Genomic DNA, 20,982 nt, shown 5'->3' with positions numbered 1-20,982 from the left:
CCACAATGTCCTTTCCTCTGTCACCACCCTCTGGCCAAAAATAAGAGTCACCGCTACCCAAAACCATCTTTATGTTCATCAGAGGCTGAGGCACTACCAGGTATTTTGGGCCCCATAAAAGGATACCACACTGGGCCCCACCACCACACCAACCCTAAAAATGTAGTATTGTGCAGACATGCACGCAACATTCTGCAAACAGTGAAATTCACTGTTTGATGCAAAACTATCAGAAATGTGCCAAAGACACAGTTAAATTGATTTTAATGGTAAAATTCTCTTAAGGGAGCTATTTTGCTACAGTTTTGCTACATTGCCAACATTAGCATTACATGCAGACTATACTGTTTTTGTTTCATAAAATTATATGAATAAAAATAAAATTATCATTATGCGGAAAAATAAAGTGTTTCAATTCTTATCATTGAAAAGGACAGCATCATTTTTCTTTGTTTCATAATTATAAAAAAATAAAAATAAATTCTTGACCCCCAAGCAATTATGCCAATAGACATGACATTCAACACTGAGCTGCTCACCTCCTTCTTCAGCTGGGAGTAGGCTGGTTTACTGGTAGTGGGATGGGGAGACAGGGCTGCTGACCTTCACACGTTTGATTAGTTATAATCATGAGATTTTGAAGACTGAACAGAATAATAAAGAATTAATTTATGTATCTTTGCTCCTCCACACTACAGTCAAAGGTCAAGGTCAACTGCTAAAAAACATACCTGAGGCTCACGGGGTGTTGTTCAAGGACACCAGTATTTTCGGACACTTCTCACCAACACAGATATGAACTCTTATTCTTCTCAAACTTTTGCCAGCGTCACACCCTCTAGCGTAGTCTTTTTTGTCATAATGAGTTCTAGTGTCTTTATGAGGTGATCCTGATTTATTTAGTGGAACAGATTTACTTTGTGGGGCTTCTCTTGCAAAACACAGAAACCGACTGAAACCGATTAAGCTCTCACTGTGACTGAAATTGTCACCAGTCACATGCTACAGTGTGTTGGTTATGAAAGAAGGAGTCATTTGCCTCATAAGAAACAGTGGACTTCTTGTGGGGTTTAAAAGTGTTGCTTTGCCTCCACTGCTTGCAAATGTCTTGATAAGCTTGTACCGAATTACACTAATCTTTAAAGAACCCTCACTGCCTTGAGTACTGCCTGTACCTCCAGTCTAAAGGGAAAAGACACACTTTATTTAGTAGTGTTTAATTTATTTTGTTGTTTATTGAGGATCCGTATAAGCTTACGTTAGAATGACTTCAACCCTGAGGAGAGTGTACCACATCACAGCATTCAGCTGGTATGCTTTTGTTGTTAAGTGTCTCGCTGCTAAGGATGGAGAGGAGCTCCCACCAGGAATCTTTGTATACGGAGGACCTTGGAAGTACCTTACATTTTTGAATTTGGTGAGTACATTACCCCTACTATCTGTTAGTAATAGTACATTTGTATACAATAATGTCTATTGCAGATGTGAAAAAGGATCATAGGAAACAATAATGTTGTTTATATTTCAGTTGTTGCAAATGTCATTCTTTGGACTGGCAGCTGTGAATGATCTACAAACTGGGAAAAAGTCAGAGACTACTCTGAGCAGATTCAAAGACCTCCTTTTCTCTGTCTTTGCATTCCCTGTGGGCATGGTGAGAAACACATTTTGGAAAACCCTACAAACTCTATCATTAAATTACCATGTTTGCTGCACATTACAATCTCTGTTCTCTGCATTTCATTTAGTTTGTTGTTGCACTTTTCTGGACGATCTTTGCCTATGACAGAGAGTTAGTCTACCCAGCTACTATTGACACCTTCTTCCCTCCCTGGATGAACCATGCTATGGTTTGTAAACTTAAATTAGGTAAAGAATCTTGTCTACAAAGTTAAATAATCCATTGCACATAATGAGTTATTCCTCCACTGTTTTCTCAGCACACATTTGTCCTGCCTGTTTTACTTGGAGAAGTGCTGGTGCAGCCTCACATCTACCCACAGACTAAACATGCACTGGCAGCATTAGGAGTTGTGGGCTTGGCTTACTTGTTTTGGTAAGTGATGATTGAACATATACATGACAACATGACAATGTTAATAGGCATTGAATTAACTCAAATATCAGAAATTTAAATCAATGACATCCTTGTTGATGTAATGTTTTTCATCTAAATCTGGCTGAAATGTGTGTCTATATTCTTAGTGTAGCGAGTCTAGATTGGTCCAGTGTATATCAGTTCACGGCAAACAGAGGGTAAAAGCTCTGAACCTCTAATTGTTGTGGCTCACATAATGTAACACATAATAGAGCATCATGTGTCTGACGGTCCAAAAAATAAATTTCCAGTATGTTGAGGATGAGATTTCTTTATTATGCTGAGTGTTTTCCTGTTCAAATAATCAGCACCATCAGCGCCAAGGGGTGGAAACTCCGTACCAGTGAATATTTGCAGAAGACATACTAGATCTTTTAGACAAGCCAGTACAAGATGATCTGACAGATACAATGATACTGAGAATTGTTTTTCTTCTTCTTCTTCTCTCTCTTTCTCTCTCTCTCTCAAACACACACACACTCTCTCTCTCTCTCTCTCTCTCTCTCTCTCTCTCCAAACATGTTCTGCAGGGTTCTATGGGTGTACTTGTCAGTTGGGATTTGGGTGTACCCTCTCCTGGGCCACTTCAGCACTGCTGGTCTGATGGGCTTCTTCTTTTTTAACATGTCTGTGGTGACCCTGTTCTATCTGCTGGGAGACAGGCTCAACAGCCATGTGTGGGGTAAGTGACATTAACAAATGAACCACTGCAGACAAACAACTGAATTCAAGTCAACTCGCCTCTAATCTCTCTCTCTCTCTCTCTCTCTCTCTCTCTCTCTCTCTCGCTCACCTTCTCTCTGCTGTCTCCTTTATTCTAGGTAAGGACATGAACAAAAGGACAGCATACACAAAGTGACTCTCAGACTCCCTGCCGAATGAAATTGGTCAAACGCAGTGGTGATCCCTTAAAGCAAGACTATGTCACTTTGGAGAGAAGAAGTAACACATTCTCCCTCTTCCAGATAAAAGGTGGAACGTATGAGCAATAAAAAGTACCATTGTTTAATCCATTACACAGACATTTTGCCTTCCACAGCCTTTGTTGGTCTGCTATGACCAGTAGCTTATGGTGGCTAATGTTAGCAAATCCTGATAATAAATATTGATATATAATGCCCATTACTGAGTCACTTCACTGGCTATATGATTCTTCTACACTTACGCTGCTGTTACATCAGTTTAGGCTTCAGCTAAATGCCAAGCAGTAGTTTAACATTTAAGTTGCATTCTTCCATTAGTGTTAATTGTAGCCACAGTAGCAGAAGACGCACTGTCTCACATTAATGGGGCTGATTATTTTCTGTTCTTAACCTGCCTACAACACCCTACAACAGCTCTGATGTAAATATTACAGTTCAATTTTAGAGCTCAACAAAACGGTATTTAACATTGGAAAACACTTGAATAATGCAATTTAAACATCAAAGCAGGCCTATTAAAGCAAGTGCCACAAATTCTCCTGTGGCCATATTTACATATTTAAAAAGAGTAAGCAGACTATAACATGACAGATGCTCTTTCTTCCACATAGCTTTTAAATTATAGTGAGTCAATAAATGAAGCAGACAGGATCCACCTTCAATATTGTCACTTTCATATTAAGCACAAATGAGTTTCCCTCTATGCAAAGGAGAAATTGTTCCTGATTCATTACCAGTGTCATGACTGACTTCAATAAAGTGCATATTTTCCATTAATCATGGAACATTTGGAGGGGTTGCAAGAATAGCTTGACTTCTAGTAATCCAAAACACAATGCTGAACAGTCTTGATTTGATGTCATCACAAGTCCATTGAGATCTGCAGGAACAGCTGTGTTTCTGTGTCCACTAGTTACTGTAAGAGAGCTGACTGATTTTTTTTTTTTTTTTTTTTTTTTTTTTACAGTTCAGCCACCATGCAAGTCTCTGTAGCCTTTAAGATGGTGGAGATAGTTTGGATCTGCATCCACCAATCCAACAGAGAGGATCTTGGCCAGTAAATGCACATCCTCTTCACTCAGATCCTTCTGTTAAATGGATGAGCATTAGATATTTAACTCAACTCAATTATTATAAACAATTACAGCATTTAACTTTTGGTATTTACTTACCATCTTGTTGTTGGCAGTGGACTCAAGCAGCTGTGATTTTTTAGGTTTAATCCCCTGTAAAAGATAATAATAATTTCTGAAAATCACATTTTGTTTCCTACTTCCTTTCATCGGTCACTTCCTCGAGCTGGTGCAGTGCAGTCTTTGTTTGTGTCTGTCTTCTTTAGGCTGATTTATTTCTCATTCTTTATCCAAATTACATTTTAAAGCAGAAAACCACTGTAAATGCTTACTCACCTCTTTAAGTCCTTTCGAAAAGCACATTATGACGAAAAGAAGGCCAGCAACAACCTAAGCATTAGAAACACAGTCAGTAACAGCCCCAGACAAAAGCTTAACTTAATTCACAATGATGCTGTCCCTCAGCTAAAAGACTAAAGCGATGTAAAAAGATGTTTTTACTTACTCCCAGCAAGTGCAACATCTTTGTTCCTCTCTGCTCTGTCCTGCTTGTTCACTGGTTTGTAACTTGTAAAGTGCACTAATTAAGTTCCTCCTACTCTGAGACATCAGACCACAGTGCGTAAGTCACAAGGGAAAAACAACCACGAAGAACCAGTACTACAGGATACACTGCATTTTCAAAAAAAACACCTATGCTTAGAGCTGAAGGATGTTAATCATGAGACAAATGTGGTGTTACGCAAATGACTGCGTAAATGGGTGGTTGTTGTGCAAATAGGGCACTCATTGGCTTCCAGTGTTAACACAGTTTCCAGCTTAGATTGTATCTCTTTATTTCTACCGGTAAGTAACAATTACATAGGAGTTGCACCTGACTCATGACCCATGATGCAGCACTGGGAATTACGGGGAAAAAATAAACTAAACCACCACTTGTTCATTTGAATTGAGAATGTATTGTACGTTGTTTGGAAAAATCTGGATGTCAAAGCCAGAATACAATACAATCATTCTTATTTTTTATGTTTTTATGTATATTTCTGGTTATGTGCACAGTACAACTGAAAGTCCATTTTTTCCCTTTAAAAAAAAAAAAAATCTTCATCAAATTGACACCATTAAAATGTTAATGGAACATGTTAAGGGGGCTAAATATTAATGTAAGTAAATGCACTCACTGTAAAAGGTAATTCCTATGACCACTTAAATTACATTAGGGCAGTTCACCTATTTTTTACTGTCCTGTTAATTCGTTTGCCTGAGGTATAAAACTAAGTTTACGAGAGTAAACTGGACTTGTTACTCAGTGGTAACAAGTCCAGAGCTCAGTGGTCCAAATGCACAGCAGAGCAGTAGGGGGGAAGTTTAGTTTATTTATAAATTATTATGCCATGCTATTTACAAGTTTCATTACAAAAGAGTTATCAACATACTGAAAGCTGTACATAGTGAATAAAAATTGGTGCAGTACGACCCCAGTTCTGAGCAACAATCTGACTCGTGTGTTGCTCAGTTTACCCTTTTTGAATTTAAATTGTCACAGAGCCAACATTAATATACACATAAGAAAGCCTGTTTTGTGGGACATATTTTATCTCGGTGTCAGCACTGAAGCGCTTTTATTTCAGCTTGAAGACAGACAATCAACATGGATGCAGTACAGTTGAAGTCAGAAGAAAAGCTGGAGGTTTACAAAAGGAACAAAAACATCTATTTCCAAAGTAAAACCAGTCATATACCAGCATAACATGAAAGGCTGCTCTACAAGGAAGAAGCCACTGTGCCAAAACCATCATAAACAAAGCCAGACTACAGTGTGCAACTGCACAAGGGGACAAAGGTTCCTTACTTTCTGGAGAAATGTCCTGTGGTCTGATGGAACAAATCAAACTGTTTGGCCATAATTGCACTCAACCGTGAAGCACCGGGGTGGCAGCGTCATGTTGTGGGTGTTCTTTGCTGCAGGAGGGACTGGACACTTCACAAAACAGACGGCATCATAAGGAAAGTAAATCATGTGGATATATTGAACCAACATCTCAAGACATCAGCCAGGAAGTTAAAGCTCTGTTGTAAACGGGTCTTCCAAATGGACAATGGACCAAACCGTACTTCCAAAGTTGTGGCAAAATGTCTTATGGACAAAAAAGTCAGGGTTCTGGAGTGGCTGTCACAAAGCCCTGACTTCAATACGGTTAAAAATTTGAACTGAAAAGACATGTGCAAGCAGGGAAGCCTACAAACCCGACTCAGTTTGACCAGTTCTCTCAGGAGGAACAGGCCATTCCAGCAAGCAATGAAAAGCTTGTGGAAGGCTCCCAGAGCCAATGGACCCAAATGAAAGTATTCAAAGGCAATGCTACCAAATACTAACAAAGTGTATGTAAACTTCTGACCCTCCAATGGGCCTAATCAGAGGGTTGGAAAAAAATAACCTCTAGGCCTATGGTGGTTCAGGTGGGAGGACTTGTTGAATGGTTACCTTGTTTTAAGGTTGTTTAATTGTTATCTTAGATCGGTATTTATAGTTATTTATTTTTTAAAGATTATTTTATAAAGCCTAAAGGTGGATTAGGATTCTGCTGAGTAAATACAACTCTTCACTTAAGTCAGACTAACTTTTTTTTTTAACTAAAGTTACAGCTGTGAGGTACTTGTACTACTTGTGAGGTTTAATGATATACAATGAATGTCACTTTATACTGCTACTCCGCTACCTTTAGAGGGAATATAGCACTTTTTGCTCCACTAGTTGCTATGCAAATTAGGATTTTTTGTAAAAAAAAAAAAAAAAAAGTTAAATCTACAAAATAGAGAATAACACATCACATTGTTATAAACTACAACATAAATTCCCCTCACGTTACTGCATCAGTAGAAACAAATCAATCTTATATTGGATGACAGAGTAAAATTGTCCAAGGCCACATTTTCAGCACAAGGAGTAAGCGACTAGAAAGTTCTCATAGCATTTCTCAACGAAAGGCTTTGACTTGTGATGTATTTTTTCTAATTATCTTCCATTCAAGTAAAGGATGTGAATACCTTTTCTCTCATACTGATATCGTGCCAGGAGTATGGTACACTATTAGTTAGTTTTGCCCCCCTCACCAGAAAGTGTGTGTGAGTGTGTGTTTTTGTGTACACAGTGTGTGTATATATATTTAACCGCAGAGGGGCGCATGCGCATATGAGCTCCATCTAGAACATTTTGGACGCTTCGCGACAGTTCCTCACTGTCATTAAGTGAAATGTAATATAAAGCACTACTACTTCCGGTTTAGTGAGCGTACCTTCAAATTAAAGCTCTCCCCCGTTTGTATTTACTACACACTACACTTACAGTACATTTTTAATAGGGTATTCAGATAACCCCACCAGCACCTTCAGTATATAGTGAAAACGGGATGTATATGTTCCACTGTCTTGCATGCAATGCTGCTCTGCCACTAAGAAAGAGTGGTATTGTGAAAGGACGAACCGGATATTCACAGTGCAGTGCAGCTACCTTGACAGGTTCCTGAGCGGCGCCGTGCAGCAGTTGTTGACAGAGCCCTGGACTGGGAGCTTGGGTCGGGACTGCGACCAGATGGTGGTCAGCTTCTGGCGTTAAAAACTAAAGAAAATGCGCTGGTATGTGGGCTTTTAACAGGGCAACCAGCTAGTGGGCAAAACACTGGAGGACAGTGCCGCTGTCAGGTCTGGCGGGTTTGGTAAGATTTGCTCCCTGTGTTTACCGTTATCACGGTAGATGACTTAGGCCTGGCCGTAACTTTTAACTGCTTCTGCAAAACGTAGAGGAAGGACACACCGTGATTAATTATAATTAATAATCAGCTACATTAACCCCGGACTAACGTTAGCCTGCTAACAGTACAGCAGTAAAAGCTATGCTACATCAATGTCACCACGTGTCGAGCGCTCTCACCAAAAACACTCCCATTAAACAATAAAGTGTCAGCGCTAGTTATAACACTATAACCTTAAGAAATGTCTGATAAACTTGGTCAAGTTGTGTCAGTCAGGGATGAGCTGCCTTGCTTGTCGGCTCAATCATGCTGAGGGATCTCTAGCAGCCTCATCTGTCCCCCGGTGAGAACAAGAGCAACACTTCCGCTTTGGACATTAAAAACATACTCATATGATTCTCTTACGAAACATGGCAGCTGTTATTGTTTATGATAGCGGCCATTCATTTAAGCTCTCAGTGTGTGGTTCAAACATAGTTAGGTAAAAGGTGTTAGCAATACAAAACGCGTTTAGACGTGTGTTTTATTTTGGAGGTCCAGTCGCTCAAAGCGGAAGTGGTGTTATCAGATGATTTCAGCGAGCTTTACTCATCCACCTCCGTTAGTCTCACTGTAGCTCACTTGGCTAATCTGTTGACATGTTACCTGGCCAGCTACGAACTCGTTGCACTGATGTTAATATATCATTATATCCTAAAGGCATTATTTAAGATAACCACAGGCACGCTGTTATTTCATCTAGCGATTATGTTATTTAGCCATAGCGTTGTTTGGCTGCCTTGCTAGGTGATACCAGCTAAAGTGTATCTTGCAACTCAAACCGTGGATGTCTGAATGAGACCTGTCAGGATCCATTAGCCGAGGTGTCTCGCTGGTCTTCACAGAGCCGGGGATCCTGCTGGCGTGTATAGCCAAAGGAGAGTGCTACAATGCTGTGCTGGGGAAATGCTTCCCACGGACAGCTGGGCTTGGGTGGGATTGATGAGGAGATTGTGGTTGAGCCACGAAAATGTGAATTCTTTCACGGGAAGCAAGTGTGTGATGTGGGGTGTGGCCGGAGACACACAGCCATCCTCCTGGAGGATGGGACAGTGTACACCTGTGGCTGCAATGACCTAGGACAGCTGGGACATGAGAAGTCCAGAAAGAAACCAGGTTGGCCATTATTATTATTATTATTATTATTATTATTATTATTTAATTCTGGTTTATGATTACAGCTGATAAAATCATTCATCGCACAATCATTTGTTTTTGTCTTATATTAGAACAGGTTGTGGCCCTGGATGCACAAAACATAGTGGCAGTGTCATGTGGAGAGTCCTACACACTCGCCCTGAACGACAACGGGCAGGTTTTTTCATGGGGTCTTGGCTCAGATGGGCAACTGGGCCTAAATAACTTTGAAGAATGTGTTCGTGTGCCTAGGTAAATTCAGCAACTAGTTTCATACTTTCTGATCTGCATGAAGCCTTTTTATTTGTTTTACACATTATTTGCTTACTCTTTGTCAGACAAATGTAATTAAAATGGATAAATCTATCCTCATACAGTGATCTTTTAAATATCAAAGCAACTTTCACAGTTAAATTCTGTTTCAATAAGGTGGAATTTATTTACCATGTTAATTTCTTTCAAAAAATAAATAAACAAGGCTAATTTCTCTCTGCCTGTAAAATGCCAGAAACATCAAGAGTTTGTCAGATGTACAAATCACTCAGGTAGCCTGTGGGTACTGGCACTCCCATGCACTTTCAAGAGGTGAGGATGGTTTCTACCTACATAATGCATATTTATTTATTCAGCTTATTATGTTTTCCACATCTTAAGATATTTCAATGTTTTATGTTTGGATGTACAGGGGGCCAGGTCTTCTCCTGGGGCCAGAATCGATATGGACAACTTGGGCTGGGAATGAATGGACAGAGCATTTCCACACCCCAAATCATTCAGTCTCTGCAGGGCATCCCTTTTGCTCAGATATCAGCAGGTGGCGCTCACAGCTTTGCCCTCACTCTCTCAGGAGCGGTGTTTGGTTGGGGTCGCAACAAGTTTGGTCAGCTGGGTCTCAACGATACCAATGGTGGGTGGTCGAAACCCTAAACTACTTGTGAGCATTCAAGCCCTGAAGACTAATTGTCTTACTGTGTTTTTCAGATCGATATTTCCCAACCCTGCTGAAGTCCCTTAGATCACAGAGAGTGATTTACGTCTCCTGTGGAGAAGATCACACAGCAGCACTGACCAAGTTAAGTTATATACTTTTTGGTCATTTGATAAACTTGCAGTGTTGTGTGTGGAAGACCTTGATTTAAAACTGGGGTTACTTTGTTTTTTGTTGTGGTGAATAGATGTTTTTTACAGCCTGGGCCTTATTTTTGTAGGTTTTACCATCATTCCTAATTGTTCTGATTGCATTTTATTGACCAGCTTAATCGCTGAGATACGGAGACAGAAGGACGACTTAACCTTACATACAATGGAGTCTTCAGGGCTTCACAAATTCAACTTTTCAGGCTCTTCTGACAAGTTTTAAGCAATTTACAGTTTTACTAAAGCTTTAATAAGATATCTACACCAATAATTTGGAAGTGAAGATTAAAATGAACAAATGAATGAAGGTGAATCATAATCATCATAATCTTATTTTATAAATGACCCCATATTTCAACAATTAAGCTGGGACGTAATGCTATCGTAATTAACATGAATAACAGATATAATTTTAAAGAGTAAGTTTTGTTAAAACGAAAGTTTACTTTAATCTGATTTATCACTTCAGTTTGGCAATTGGCAATAATTTGTACCAACTGAAGCATTCTGTGGCTTGTTAAATAGTCTGTGAATTTTAAAATATCCATGACTGGTGGGTTTGAAAATGCTTTTTTCCTATTCAGGTACCCATGGTGCATTAAGTTTCTGTTTCAGTTGTGGTCTCAAGTTGTAGAGGAGAATCCTGGCCTTAAGACTTGCAGGTTAAAATCTACTCCTGAAGAGGTTCAGTATTATTGAGCCTGGCCTGTCCCATGGGGAATAGCTGGATGGAAATCACTAACATGTTTGCATCTTGCTCGCTTTCTGTTTGTCCCAGTCCTACATACTGTGTCTGCTAACATGTGGCCTTGCAGCACTCTTGTTCTTCAGAAGGTCAAAATAACTGCTGCTGATTTTACAGGAAGGAGGTGTGTTTACATTTGGGGCAGGAGGATACGGACAGCTTGGGCATAACTCTACAAACCATGAAATCAACCCTCGAAAAGTGTTTGAGCTCATGGGAAATGTAGTTACACAGATTTCGTGTGGAAGGTAAAATTGACAATCTGTATTTTTTCACATTTTATCTCAAACATGACTAAATTTGTTTTTCCTTTCTTGTACCAGCAACAGAGTACATATTGTAATTTCAAATAATCAGTTTAAAAGGTAAATTGGGTTTAAATGAACTTTATTAAAGTGTCATTAAACAACTAAAACTTTTTTCAAATTATTGTGCATCATAAGGCAGCACACGTTGGCCTTCACACCCTCCTCTGGGAAGATGTACTCCTTTGGGCTCGGTGGTAACGGGCAGCTTGGTACACGGTCCACTTGCAACAGGAAAAGCCCCGCCCCCGTCAAAGGTCCATGGGTAGCCTCCAGTGCTCCCGGGGATACAGGTGAGACACAGTAAATAAAGCTGCATTAAGGGATTTCTCAGGATTAGCGTTACAAAAGAAGCTGTTGAGAATTTATCCATGCATTTCTTTCTTGTTTTCATGCCATCACGTTGCAGACCAGGGCCAGGGCTGTTTTGTCAAGAGGATTTATGCTGGAGGAGATCAAAGTTTTGCTCACTATTGCACTGCCAATGTAAGTTTTCAGAAATAAAGGGGCTTCTCATATTTTGAGTCAGTCATTGATGTTTCTCACAGATTTCAAGTAAATTGTAAGAACTGTACCTTTTAACACACAATGACCATATGGTTCAACGTGGCTGAATAAATCAGACAGACACCTTCACCTGATCGATTCACGTCGGTTTCGTTTTCATTTTTGTAGAACTTCCCGAACATAGATGACGTGAGGACACAAGATCCCCAGAGAAGGATTTGCACCTTGAATGAGGATATCATCCAAAAATGGTTGAACCATTCGCCAGGAAGACTCCCGCCTGAAATCTCCAAGTAAAGTCTTCTCCTCACGAGAACCATGGCTGACCACACCTTATTGATGTTACTGCTAGTTTTAGTCCATCGTAGACTTATTTTTTTACAACTGGAAAAGTTGCCTCGATTCTGTCGGTTCTTTATAGAGATTTGCTTTTGAAAAGTGGTCACACTAATTACCTGACTTTTATGATTCCCTCAGTGAGATTGACCTCGTGTTCTCCTCAGCAAGCTGCCTCAATGGATCTTTTCTCTCAATGAGGTAATTATATTTTCAGTGAAGTCTATTTTTATCTGCAGTGTGGTCCAAAAGTCTTATGTCAGCACTAATAACTGTTTGTTTTCATTATTGTCAAATCCAAGGCATTTTCTTCGCTGATTTGATCCCTTGTTTCGACACATGATGTATAACTGATACATGTCAAGACAGTTTTATTTGGTGGCCTAATGACTTGGAAGGCTACCTGCATGGTCTCATATGTACCGTCTGTTTCTTTCACACAGTCATCCAGATCATTACAGTACCAGCAGAAAATGTTCAGGGGTGGATATGAACATGGCTCGCATCCTGTTCCACAGATTGATTCAACATAATCACCCTGAGATAGCTCAGCAGGTCAGTGGTAAAAAAAAAAAAAAAAAAGATCCTGCTGTCGGTGCACTATATCCCTGTATTACATTGCTGTTTTGCCACTGGTTTACTTCGACCACTAAATAAAATTGCGCTAATATTGTTTCATAACATGCAGTCTCCCTGCACAAGTTTCTCTTGCAGTGGCAGCATGTCAACAAAACATAGCATCATGTTGGATGGTTCATATTGTGTAGTATATGCGTAGCTTCTGAAGACTTTATTCTAAGCCATATTTTATGCTACACTGTTTATTATAGGGCACATTGCCCACCATCTCGAATTTGTGGCACTGTGTTTCATTGGCTTTAATAAGGCAGTGTTATCTGGAAAGAAAATCTTGGGCTTCAGCTAGTTTGATTTAGTGCCTGCATGGATTTGGTTTAGATTTGGATATAATGTATAATAGTCATTATTGTAAAAATCTTTTCACACCTACACACACACACACAGACACACAGAGCTCCTCTCTTTTCTCTTTTCTCTTTGTTTTTAGGCCTCTGTTATACCTGGGACATAAGACAAAGGTGGTCTTACTCTGGTTCCTTCACTGACAGTGTTACTGTAACACACATTAACACACCTGTTGTCACAAACTGATTGACTGCTCTAAATAAAAGGAGTAATATTGTTCATAACTTAGTTATTAACATCAAAAGATGATAGAAAACTGATCACATTTTAAAAATTTTTACTTCAGAAACATTGCACAAGCATCTTAAAAATGATATGATACTGTATAATTCTGTACAATTTAGCTTCGGCAGCTGAATGCTCCACTCTGTTATCACCAGCTAGCTGCTAACCATGTCTGTCTGCCCTTTCATGTTGGGGAGGTAGGGTACCGTAGGTTAATGGCTTTTTCTCTGAGAACAGCTGCCTGCTCCATCTGGAAACGATGCTGATGAACAGTGAAACAAAACAGTAAAGTCGTGGGCCATAAAACCAAAACAGGCTCTTCAAAGATGCGTCATAGAGCTGTGGGGAACAGGCGATAATTTGTTTGTCACTATGAGTAATGCCTTTCACATTACGCGTAATTTTCATGTAATAGTTTTTATACAAAAATATTGAAGCTTTGATTAAACCCTGTATTTATGTTTTGATAGCAGAGTTATAATTTATAAGAATCTTCAAATTGTATAATATTGTATCATAATTACAGTATACAACAAGTCAGACTACTTTATGTTCCCTTTCAGTCTGGGCTGCTGTTTTCTGAGCTGACCTTGTCTGGCATAGACATCACATCTCCAGTCCAGCTCCAGTTCTATCCCCTGCCACCTGTAGCACCCTGCCCCGCCCCACCAGAAACAAGCACTGTGTTAGGAGTTGCATCCATTAGGAATTGTTACATTAATCATAACAGACCTATATACTTTCTTCTGTCTCCTTCAGATTGCTGCCAGTCTCGAAAAGAACCTCATTCCCAGACTGGGCAGCTCTCCTCCAGACATTGAAGCCCTGAGACTCTACCTCACTCTTCCAGAATGCCCTCTCTTCAGTGACCGAAATAATTACGTGACCATTGCCATCCCGTTTGCCAAATCACTCCTCAGCCTGAAAGAGGCTGCACTGAAGGTGCTAGGTAGGATGAAGCCGATGCTTTTTATGCTTTATGCCACACATGATGCAACCCTCTGTCCATTTTATGCCTTGCATCTTTTTTCATCTTGTGCTTGCGTTAGGAAACTGGTGGTCTACGTTTGAGCCCCCAGTCTTCCAGTGGCTGGTTGAGTTGTACAAGGAGGTGGTGGTGTATCTGCTTCAGATGCACAAGATGGGCATTCCCTCAGTAGAGCAGAGAATTTTCACCTGCTTCCTGGACACATCCCTCAGACTCCTGGAGATCCTGCACACGGTGAGAAATGGATCTATGGATTTGTGCTACAGCAGCTTTCACATGTCAAATTCATACAGTAAGCCACACAATGCCGTGACAAAGAGTTGTTAACATCCAGTTTGCTGGTGCTTCAGGTGAATGAGAGAGCAGGGCACATCATTCAGTATGATAAATTCTACATCCATGAGTTGGATGACCTGATAGACATCAGAAATGACTACGTCACATGGATTCAGAGGCAGATGAACCCACTGGTGAGTCTGCTGTCTATGACAGGGCCACGATCCACTTGATTACATTTGTCTGTATTTAGGCATCAATATGATCAATTTGTTTGTGTTTATGTATCCTCAGGGTCATGATGGTGTGGTGACTCTGTGCAGGTATCCCTTTGTATTTGATGCCCAAGCGAAGACCACTCTGCTTCAAACTGATGCTGTGATACAGATGCAGGTAATAATTTCTTTTATCAAGTGCTGCTTTTTTTTGTTTTTTACCTCCTTGTGATTGGTTTCACTCTGTGTAAAAGAGCTGAATCTAGTGCAGTCAAATCATTGTGTCTTTGAAAACATATCGCATTCTCATCATTCATCATTCCCTTGTTGCGTTGATAGATGGCAGTGGACCAGGCACAGATGCAGAACTTCAGCTCCATGTTCCTGCCAGCAGTGGAATCTGTCAACCCGTGCCTCATCCTCATCGTCCGGAGGGAAAACATTGTTGGAGACACCATGGAAGTCCTCAGAAAGTCCAAGAATGTTGACTACAAGAAACCACTCAAGGTAAAAGCTGCTATAATTAAAACTGGTATGTGAGGTGTTATGCCTAGTGACATTTACTCTGTGACTCTATGGAGCCTCTCAACTTGAAAAACTGTAGTGATTACATATAGCTCATCTAATTTAAGAGCTTGTATCATGAATTCAATAAATATGTAATGTATAGATGGCTGGGTTTATAAAATATTAGTAGCTTAAAGTGTATATTTTTACGAATCTGTGTTGCCATTCAGATGAAGACATAAAAAGTAGTGCCGTTGTGCTGATGTGTGCAACATCCATGGCAGGTGATCTTTGTGGGAGAAGAGGCGGTCGATGCAGGAGGCGTGAGAAAGGAGTTCTTCCTCCTGATCATGAAGGAGCTGTTGGATCCCAAATACGGCATGTTCCGTTACTACGAGGAGTCCAGGCTCATCTGGTTTTCAAACAAGGTACTTGGTGTATAATGCACCTTTTATATGCTCATGCTGCTGAAGCATCACTAGCAATGTTTTTAAGTGCACTCCAAAGCACCCTCGATACTGGGCTCGCTGAAATGCTCATAATATGAATCGGCACGTGTAGATGCCACGTCTTGTTTGCAGTACACGTGCTAGTGTCTAAATTTAACTTGTGATAAATTGCCCTCCATAAATCTTTGACACTCGATGACTATCCCTTGCAGACCTTTGAGGACATTGACTTGTTCAACCTGATTGGGGTCATCTGTGGTCTGGCCATCTACAACCTCACAATAGTGGAGCTCAACTTCCCCGTGGCCCTTTACAAGAAGCTGCTGAAGAGGAAGCCAACACTAGACGACCTGAAAGAGCTAATGCCAGATGTGGGAAGGTCAGATCAAGGAACAGTCATCTGAGGTTTCCATTTAACATGTTTATGAACGTCAGTTTACCTTGGGGTTTTATTTGCCACTTCTAAAATTGAATCCTTTAACATTGCAGTTACAGTGTAGGGCCACACAGAGTGTTGACATAATAGTGTTCAACAAAAAAAATGATATTGGTAAATATGTTTCTATTTTTATCTCTTAAAATCAGGAGTCTGCAGCAGCTGCTGGACTACACAGAAGATGACCTTGAGGAAACTTTCTGCTTGAATTTCACAGTAAGATAATTGTCAAACAGCAGCCATCAGTCTCCGTGGTGCATAAAGCTTCAAATAAATAATTGTGCTATCTGCAAATCATATGAACAAAATGTAAACACTGCCTCTTTTTCAAGATCACAGAGGAAAACTATGGTGCCACAGAGGTTTTGGAATTAGTACCAAACGGCGAGGACATCAATGTAAATAAATCAAACAGGTAAACTTTTCTCACCTGTCCTGTCAACCAATAGGGGATGTTGTTTAAAGTAATAGTTTAACATTTTTGGAAATAAATTTATTCACTTTCTTGCCAACAGTTAAATTGGAAGATCGATACCACTCCGATGGCTGTATGGTTAAACTGTAGATTGAATCAGTAGCTAGTTTGTTTAACCTAAAGACAGAAAACAGGCTGGGGGTGGGGGGATGGTCTGGCTTTGTCCAGAGGCACCAACATCCATCTACGAGCACCTTTAAAGCTCACTGATTCAAACATTCTGCGTTGTTGGTTTAATTTGTTCAAAGACTGCAGTGAAAATCTCAATAGTTCAGTCGTCCTCTGTACTATTTGCTGCTAGTCAAACTGTCATATTGCTTTCTTCCAACTGCATTTTACATGTAGCATATTTATTTGTATCACTTTATTAATATATTAATTCCTTTTTTTTTCCTCCAGGCAGGACTTCGTCATTGCTTACGTTGACTATGTTTTCAACACATCAGTGGCCCCACTGTTTGAGTGCTTCTATGCAGGCTTTCACAAAGTGTGCGGTGGAAAAGTTTTAGAGCTGTTCCAGCCCAACGAACTGCAAGCCATGGTCATTGGCAACACCAACTATGACTGGACGGAGCTTGAAAAGGTCTTGTTTCAATATTGATGAATGAAAATATGTCATTTCAGCAACTCATTTTGTCGCTGAGCCTATTAAGTTTAAAAGACCAGTGTGTAGGATTTAGGGGCTCTATCAGCAGACAGAAAACAGAATACGTAATTACATTTTCATTAGTGTGTAATCACCTGAAACTGAGCATGAAACTGCTTTCATTAGTTTAGAATGAGGCCTTCACACTCCACAGAGAGCAGGTCCCCCTGCGAAGGCCTCCATGTTGCACTGCTACAAACACTGACTCTAGAGAGGGGCTTTTGTGAAGGCCAATAAAGGTTCTCCTACACACTTGGAAAGTGAGGGAACAGGTATTCAATTGGTTGCAGTTCGCAACCTCACCACTAGATACCACTGAATCTTACACACTGGTTCTTTAATAATAATAATAATAATGATAATAATAATAGTAGTAATAATAATAATAATTTTGGATAAGAAAAACTAAATTTGTATGAAATAGTACAAATCATTTTTGTCTCCACTCTTCAGAGCACTGAATACAAAGGGGAGTACTGGGCGGACCATCCCACCATCAGGCTCTTCTGGGAGGTCTTCCACTTCCTTCCTTTAGAGAAGAAAAAACAGTTCCTCTGTAAGTGCTGCCGTCCATATGCAACATCAGAGTAGCTCTTCTTTTGCCAATTTAAATGTACTCATATGTTTTATGTTCAGCTGTAAAAGTGAGACAATGTCTCTCGCCTTCCCAGTGTTCCTCACAGGAAGTGACCGCATACCCATCTTGGGCATGAAATCCCTGAAACTGGTGATCCAGCCCACTGGTGGAGGGGAGCATTATTTGCCTGTTGCCCACACCTGCTTCAACCTGCTGGATCTGCCCAAATACACAAGTCGGGAAACACTTCGTGAGAAGCTTCTACAGGCTATAGATCACAATCAAGGCTTTAATCTTGCCTGAAAGTACACAGAAATGCCTAGAACTCCGTGTTGAGACTGTTGATGGCAACCACATTCCCGAATGTTTTGTTTTTGCAGACTTGAACACTGGTTGAAAAGAGGAGGACTCGTGACACTAGAAATGACTAATGAGTAGGATGCCTACACTATGACATTAATCTTGACTTTGGTTGTCCAGCTCTTTTTCCCATGCCATCACAGTATTTGATGCCCTATTACAAGTTGATTCACATTTGATATTGCTCTTGTAGATATGCTTTTATTCATGTTTGGATATGACAAGTATGATGAAGCAAACTACTGGTATTCACAGGGCATGGATACAGCAACATAAACACCTGCAAAATATAATGAATGCAGCAGCACTACCTTTCCGAAGCTTGTAATGTAATAGTGAGATGTTTCTGTTATGTTTATACTGTTTTTTTTTTTTTGTTTTTTTTTTCAGGAACACCTCAAAATGTAATGTAATCCAAGCACTGTGGCCTCAAAATGACTAGATTTAAATCAATACTGCCCCTTTAGGGTATCAACAAAAATGTAACATTTAAAGCTCCACTGTGGTAGTAGTTGCTCACATTGTATTTTACAGGAGTTCATGATGTTGTGTCCACCCCCTGTGTATTAAATGTTTGAACTTAGACATGTAAACTTACTCTCGTTAAGTTCTGTTGCGACATTTGATTGACAGTAGTGCTAAGCGTTGGATTTTCTTGGCTTTAAGCCTTAAAGAATCCGCTAATAAAAAAAGTTGCGCCACTGAAATAAAGGTGTGTTACTTTGGGGATAGAATACCATTCTTATGTTTAAGGCATTTTTATGTACTGTCCCCTGGAGCATTGGTTGATTGATGGTTATATTTGATAAATAATTAACTTTCTTCTCAGCTGCAGTGTAATACAACAACTTAAAAAGTGAGGTGATGTGCTTAAACTGTAGGCCAAGTCAGAATTTAGCTGTACTATGGCATGCAAATATGATTACTGAAATTCAATCATGGTATGACACATCTGTGATTGTGCTACACAGCTCAGTTTTAGCTTTGATCAATGATGTTGACCTGTTCCTTAATTAAAACCCGACAACAGAGTTTTATCCAGACAGTTTGGTTCAGGTTTATATTTTAATGATAAACTGTACATGTTGAATGATATGCACACTTTGCGGTATATGGCCATGAGGGAGGCAAATGTGGACGTCTGTCCTGTCCCATTTGTATAGAACTTAAACGTCGTTTCAATGTGGCAATTCATGGTGGGCCAACTTATAGTGGGTACCACAGGAAGGACAGCGCTGGGCACCTCCATCGTGAAGCCAGAACCACACAATAGCAGTGTTGTCTTCCTCACCTGTAGATAATTGAATTATGAGTAACCTGGTTTGTAATACACACATTCCTAAGAAAAAAATGAGACTTGTGTTTAATATACATCACTTACAAAGACAGCCCACCAGCCTCTTGTCTCCAGTGCATGGCACAATCTGAGGGTCTGCCCTGGTGCCACTGTAGTATTTGGGCATCCGTATACTGTAGGGGTCCTGTAATGTAAATTTAAAGAAAATTAGTTGGCTGCATGCAAGGTTCAAACAGAGCACACTTGTGTGACTAGTCGCCCATACCTTTCCCTCCTTGAAGGCCATCAGGACTCTTCGCTCCAGTCCAGTGGCCTGTTCCTCATCTGTTGGTATTCCTGAAAGATAACATGGCAGATGTTTTCATGAAAACAAACTGCTCGTCTTAAATTAGAAACCACCTCAGTGTGGACTGTCAGGGCTCCCGAGTGCCAGTGAAACCGCACGTCGGCAGTGGACGCCTCCCACAGCAGCCTGCCCCTGCGCCTTATCAGGCTCCTGGCATCAAACCGGCAGACTCATGCCAAAGGAGGAGGGTCTATCAGAGGCCTTTCCGCGAGCTAAAGTCCGAATGACCTTCATTATTTGATTCAAACACTGGAGTCGCATTTAGGTGGCACACACTCACACCTCGGTGGAAAATGTCACTCTCACATCAAATACAGTGACCACAAATAGATTTTATATAAACACTAAGTGTCAAAATTCAATTTACCTATCCTCTCTATTTCACAATATCCACTAAAGCACTTCTGGCAACAAGTCATAAAACAGAGGCCGCACATGATACAGCTTTTTAGACACCAAACTGCGCAATAAACTAAAAATAACACAGACAAACCACCGGTCCAGTCCCCTCGGGTTAATCCCACACAGCCGCGCTCCTTCAGGGGCCTGCGGTCTTACTCCGCGGGGAAAAGTCTTCATTTCCTCGGTAATAAGCGCGAGTCCTACCTTCACCTGTGGCCATCGCACGGGATAGCGGCCGAGGCAGCGCATTGTTCCTCAGCCGCAATGTCGCTGTACAGGCTCGGAGAAGCAGACGTCCCGCCATGACTCCTGTCCCACTCTCAGGTGCCGAGACTGACCTGAAAACAGCTGTCAGACGGACCGAAATGACCCCGACTCCCGTTTGAGTGGCAGCTGCTCGGACCAATAGCAGCAGAAAAGTGGCTGCGGTGACCAATGAGATCGAGCAGAGGAGCAGGTGGGAAACACTGCTAACTTATGAACCAAGAAAACGTGAGAAAAAAATTATTATTATTATTTTTTTTTTTTTCCCCCCCTCAAAAGTCATTTTGGAAAACATTTTAAATTTGAAACCAAAGTTCACTGCGCTATTTAAGTTCGGTTATTTAATGAGATATTATTTCACTTGCGCACACACAGGAAGAGCGAAGTAAAAGTACAAAAAAGCATAATAATTTAAGTAAAATCCTTCATATGGCTTTTGTGTAGTTTATCTTATACTAATGAATCATATCTTAAAAACCGATC

At 40.4% G+C, this 20,982-nt stretch overlaps 4 protein-coding genes across 7 annotated transcripts in view; 2 read left to right on the top strand and 2 right to left on the bottom strand.

Moving 5' to 3' along the window:
• Nucleotides 1-4,767, bottom strand: part of mlh1 (mutL homolog 1, colon cancer, nonpolyposis type 2 (E. coli)) — a 29,081-nt gene extending 24,314 nt beyond the window's left edge. The window contains exons 1-3 of the mRNA XM_071481010.1: nt 4,600-4,767; nt 4,431-4,484; nt 4,194-4,247 (exon numbers count right to left, since the gene is read on the bottom strand). Of these exons, the coding sequence (XP_071337111.1) occupies nt 4,194-4,247; nt 4,431-4,484; nt 4,600-4,617 (126 nt within the window). The 5' untranslated portion in view covers nt 4,618-4,767. The remainder of the gene's footprint in view (nt 1-4,193; nt 4,248-4,430; nt 4,485-4,599) is intronic.
• On the top strand, nt 920-2,924 carry LOC139623101 (androgen-dependent TFPI-regulating protein). Its single transcript, XM_071481023.1, has 5 exons — nt 920-1,417; nt 1,529-1,654; nt 1,749-1,850; nt 1,941-2,056; nt 2,629-2,924. The coding sequence occupies exons 1-5, from the start codon at nt 1,265-1,267 to the stop codon at nt 2,786-2,788; spliced, it is 657 nt and encodes a 218-aa protein (XP_071337124.1). The 5' UTR covers nt 920-1,264; the 3' UTR covers nt 2,789-2,924.
• Nucleotides 4,768-7,576: 2,809 nt separating the features above from the next.
• Nucleotides 7,577-18,573, top strand: herc4 (HECT and RLD domain containing E3 ubiquitin protein ligase 4). Of its 4 annotated transcripts, none has more exons than XM_071481006.1 (24): nt 7,577-7,730; nt 8,731-9,001; nt 9,115-9,274; nt 9,531-9,607; nt 9,708-9,929; nt 10,004-10,095; nt 11,022-11,152; nt 11,348-11,502; nt 11,619-11,695; nt 11,885-12,009; nt 12,194-12,253; nt 12,496-12,607; nt 14,021-14,210; nt 14,311-14,483; nt 14,600-14,719; nt 14,820-14,918; nt 15,080-15,247; nt 15,532-15,675; nt 15,909-16,075; nt 16,282-16,348; nt 16,465-16,547; nt 17,007-17,190; nt 17,707-17,809; nt 17,925-18,573. In XM_071481006.1, exons 2-24 carry the CDS (start codon nt 8,776-8,778, stop codon nt 18,131-18,133), a joined length of 3,144 nt encoding a protein of 1,047 aa, XP_071337107.1. In that variant the 5' UTR covers nt 7,577-7,730; nt 8,731-8,775; the 3' UTR covers nt 18,134-18,573. The 4 variants fall into 4 exon arrangements, 3 of the variants coding, with proteins under 3 accessions (XP_071337107.1, XP_071337106.1, XP_071337108.1); XM_071481005.1 differs by having other exon boundaries at nt 7,623-7,810; XM_071481007.1 differs by having other exon boundaries at nt 7,623-9,001; nt 10,004-10,099; nt 11,026-11,152.
• A 663-nt stretch (nt 18,574-19,236) lies between these two features.
• Nucleotides 19,237-20,609, bottom strand: cox5b2 (cytochrome c oxidase subunit 5B2). The gene is made up of 4 exons (XM_071481024.1): nt 20,440-20,609; nt 19,753-19,823; nt 19,572-19,671; nt 19,237-19,481 (listed from the first exon to the last, which is right to left on the bottom strand). The coding sequence occupies exons 1-4, from the start codon at nt 20,537-20,539 to the stop codon at nt 19,369-19,371; spliced, it is 384 nt and encodes a 127-aa protein (XP_071337125.1). The 5' UTR covers nt 20,540-20,609; the 3' UTR covers nt 19,237-19,368.
• Between the last annotated feature and the right edge of the window lie 373 nt (nt 20,610-20,982).

Source organism: Trachinotus anak, unplaced genomic scaffold (genome assembly GCF_046630095.1).
Source record: "Trachinotus anak isolate AG129_WGS33_773 ecotype Australia unplaced genomic scaffold, CSIRO_AGI_Tana_v1 ptg000007l, whole genome shotgun sequence".
Lineage (NCBI taxonomy): Eukaryota > Metazoa > Chordata > Actinopteri > Carangiformes > Carangidae > Trachinotus > Trachinotus anak.
Note: the sequence above shows the minus strand (reverse complement) of the source record. Positions and strands in the feature narration are given on the sequence as shown.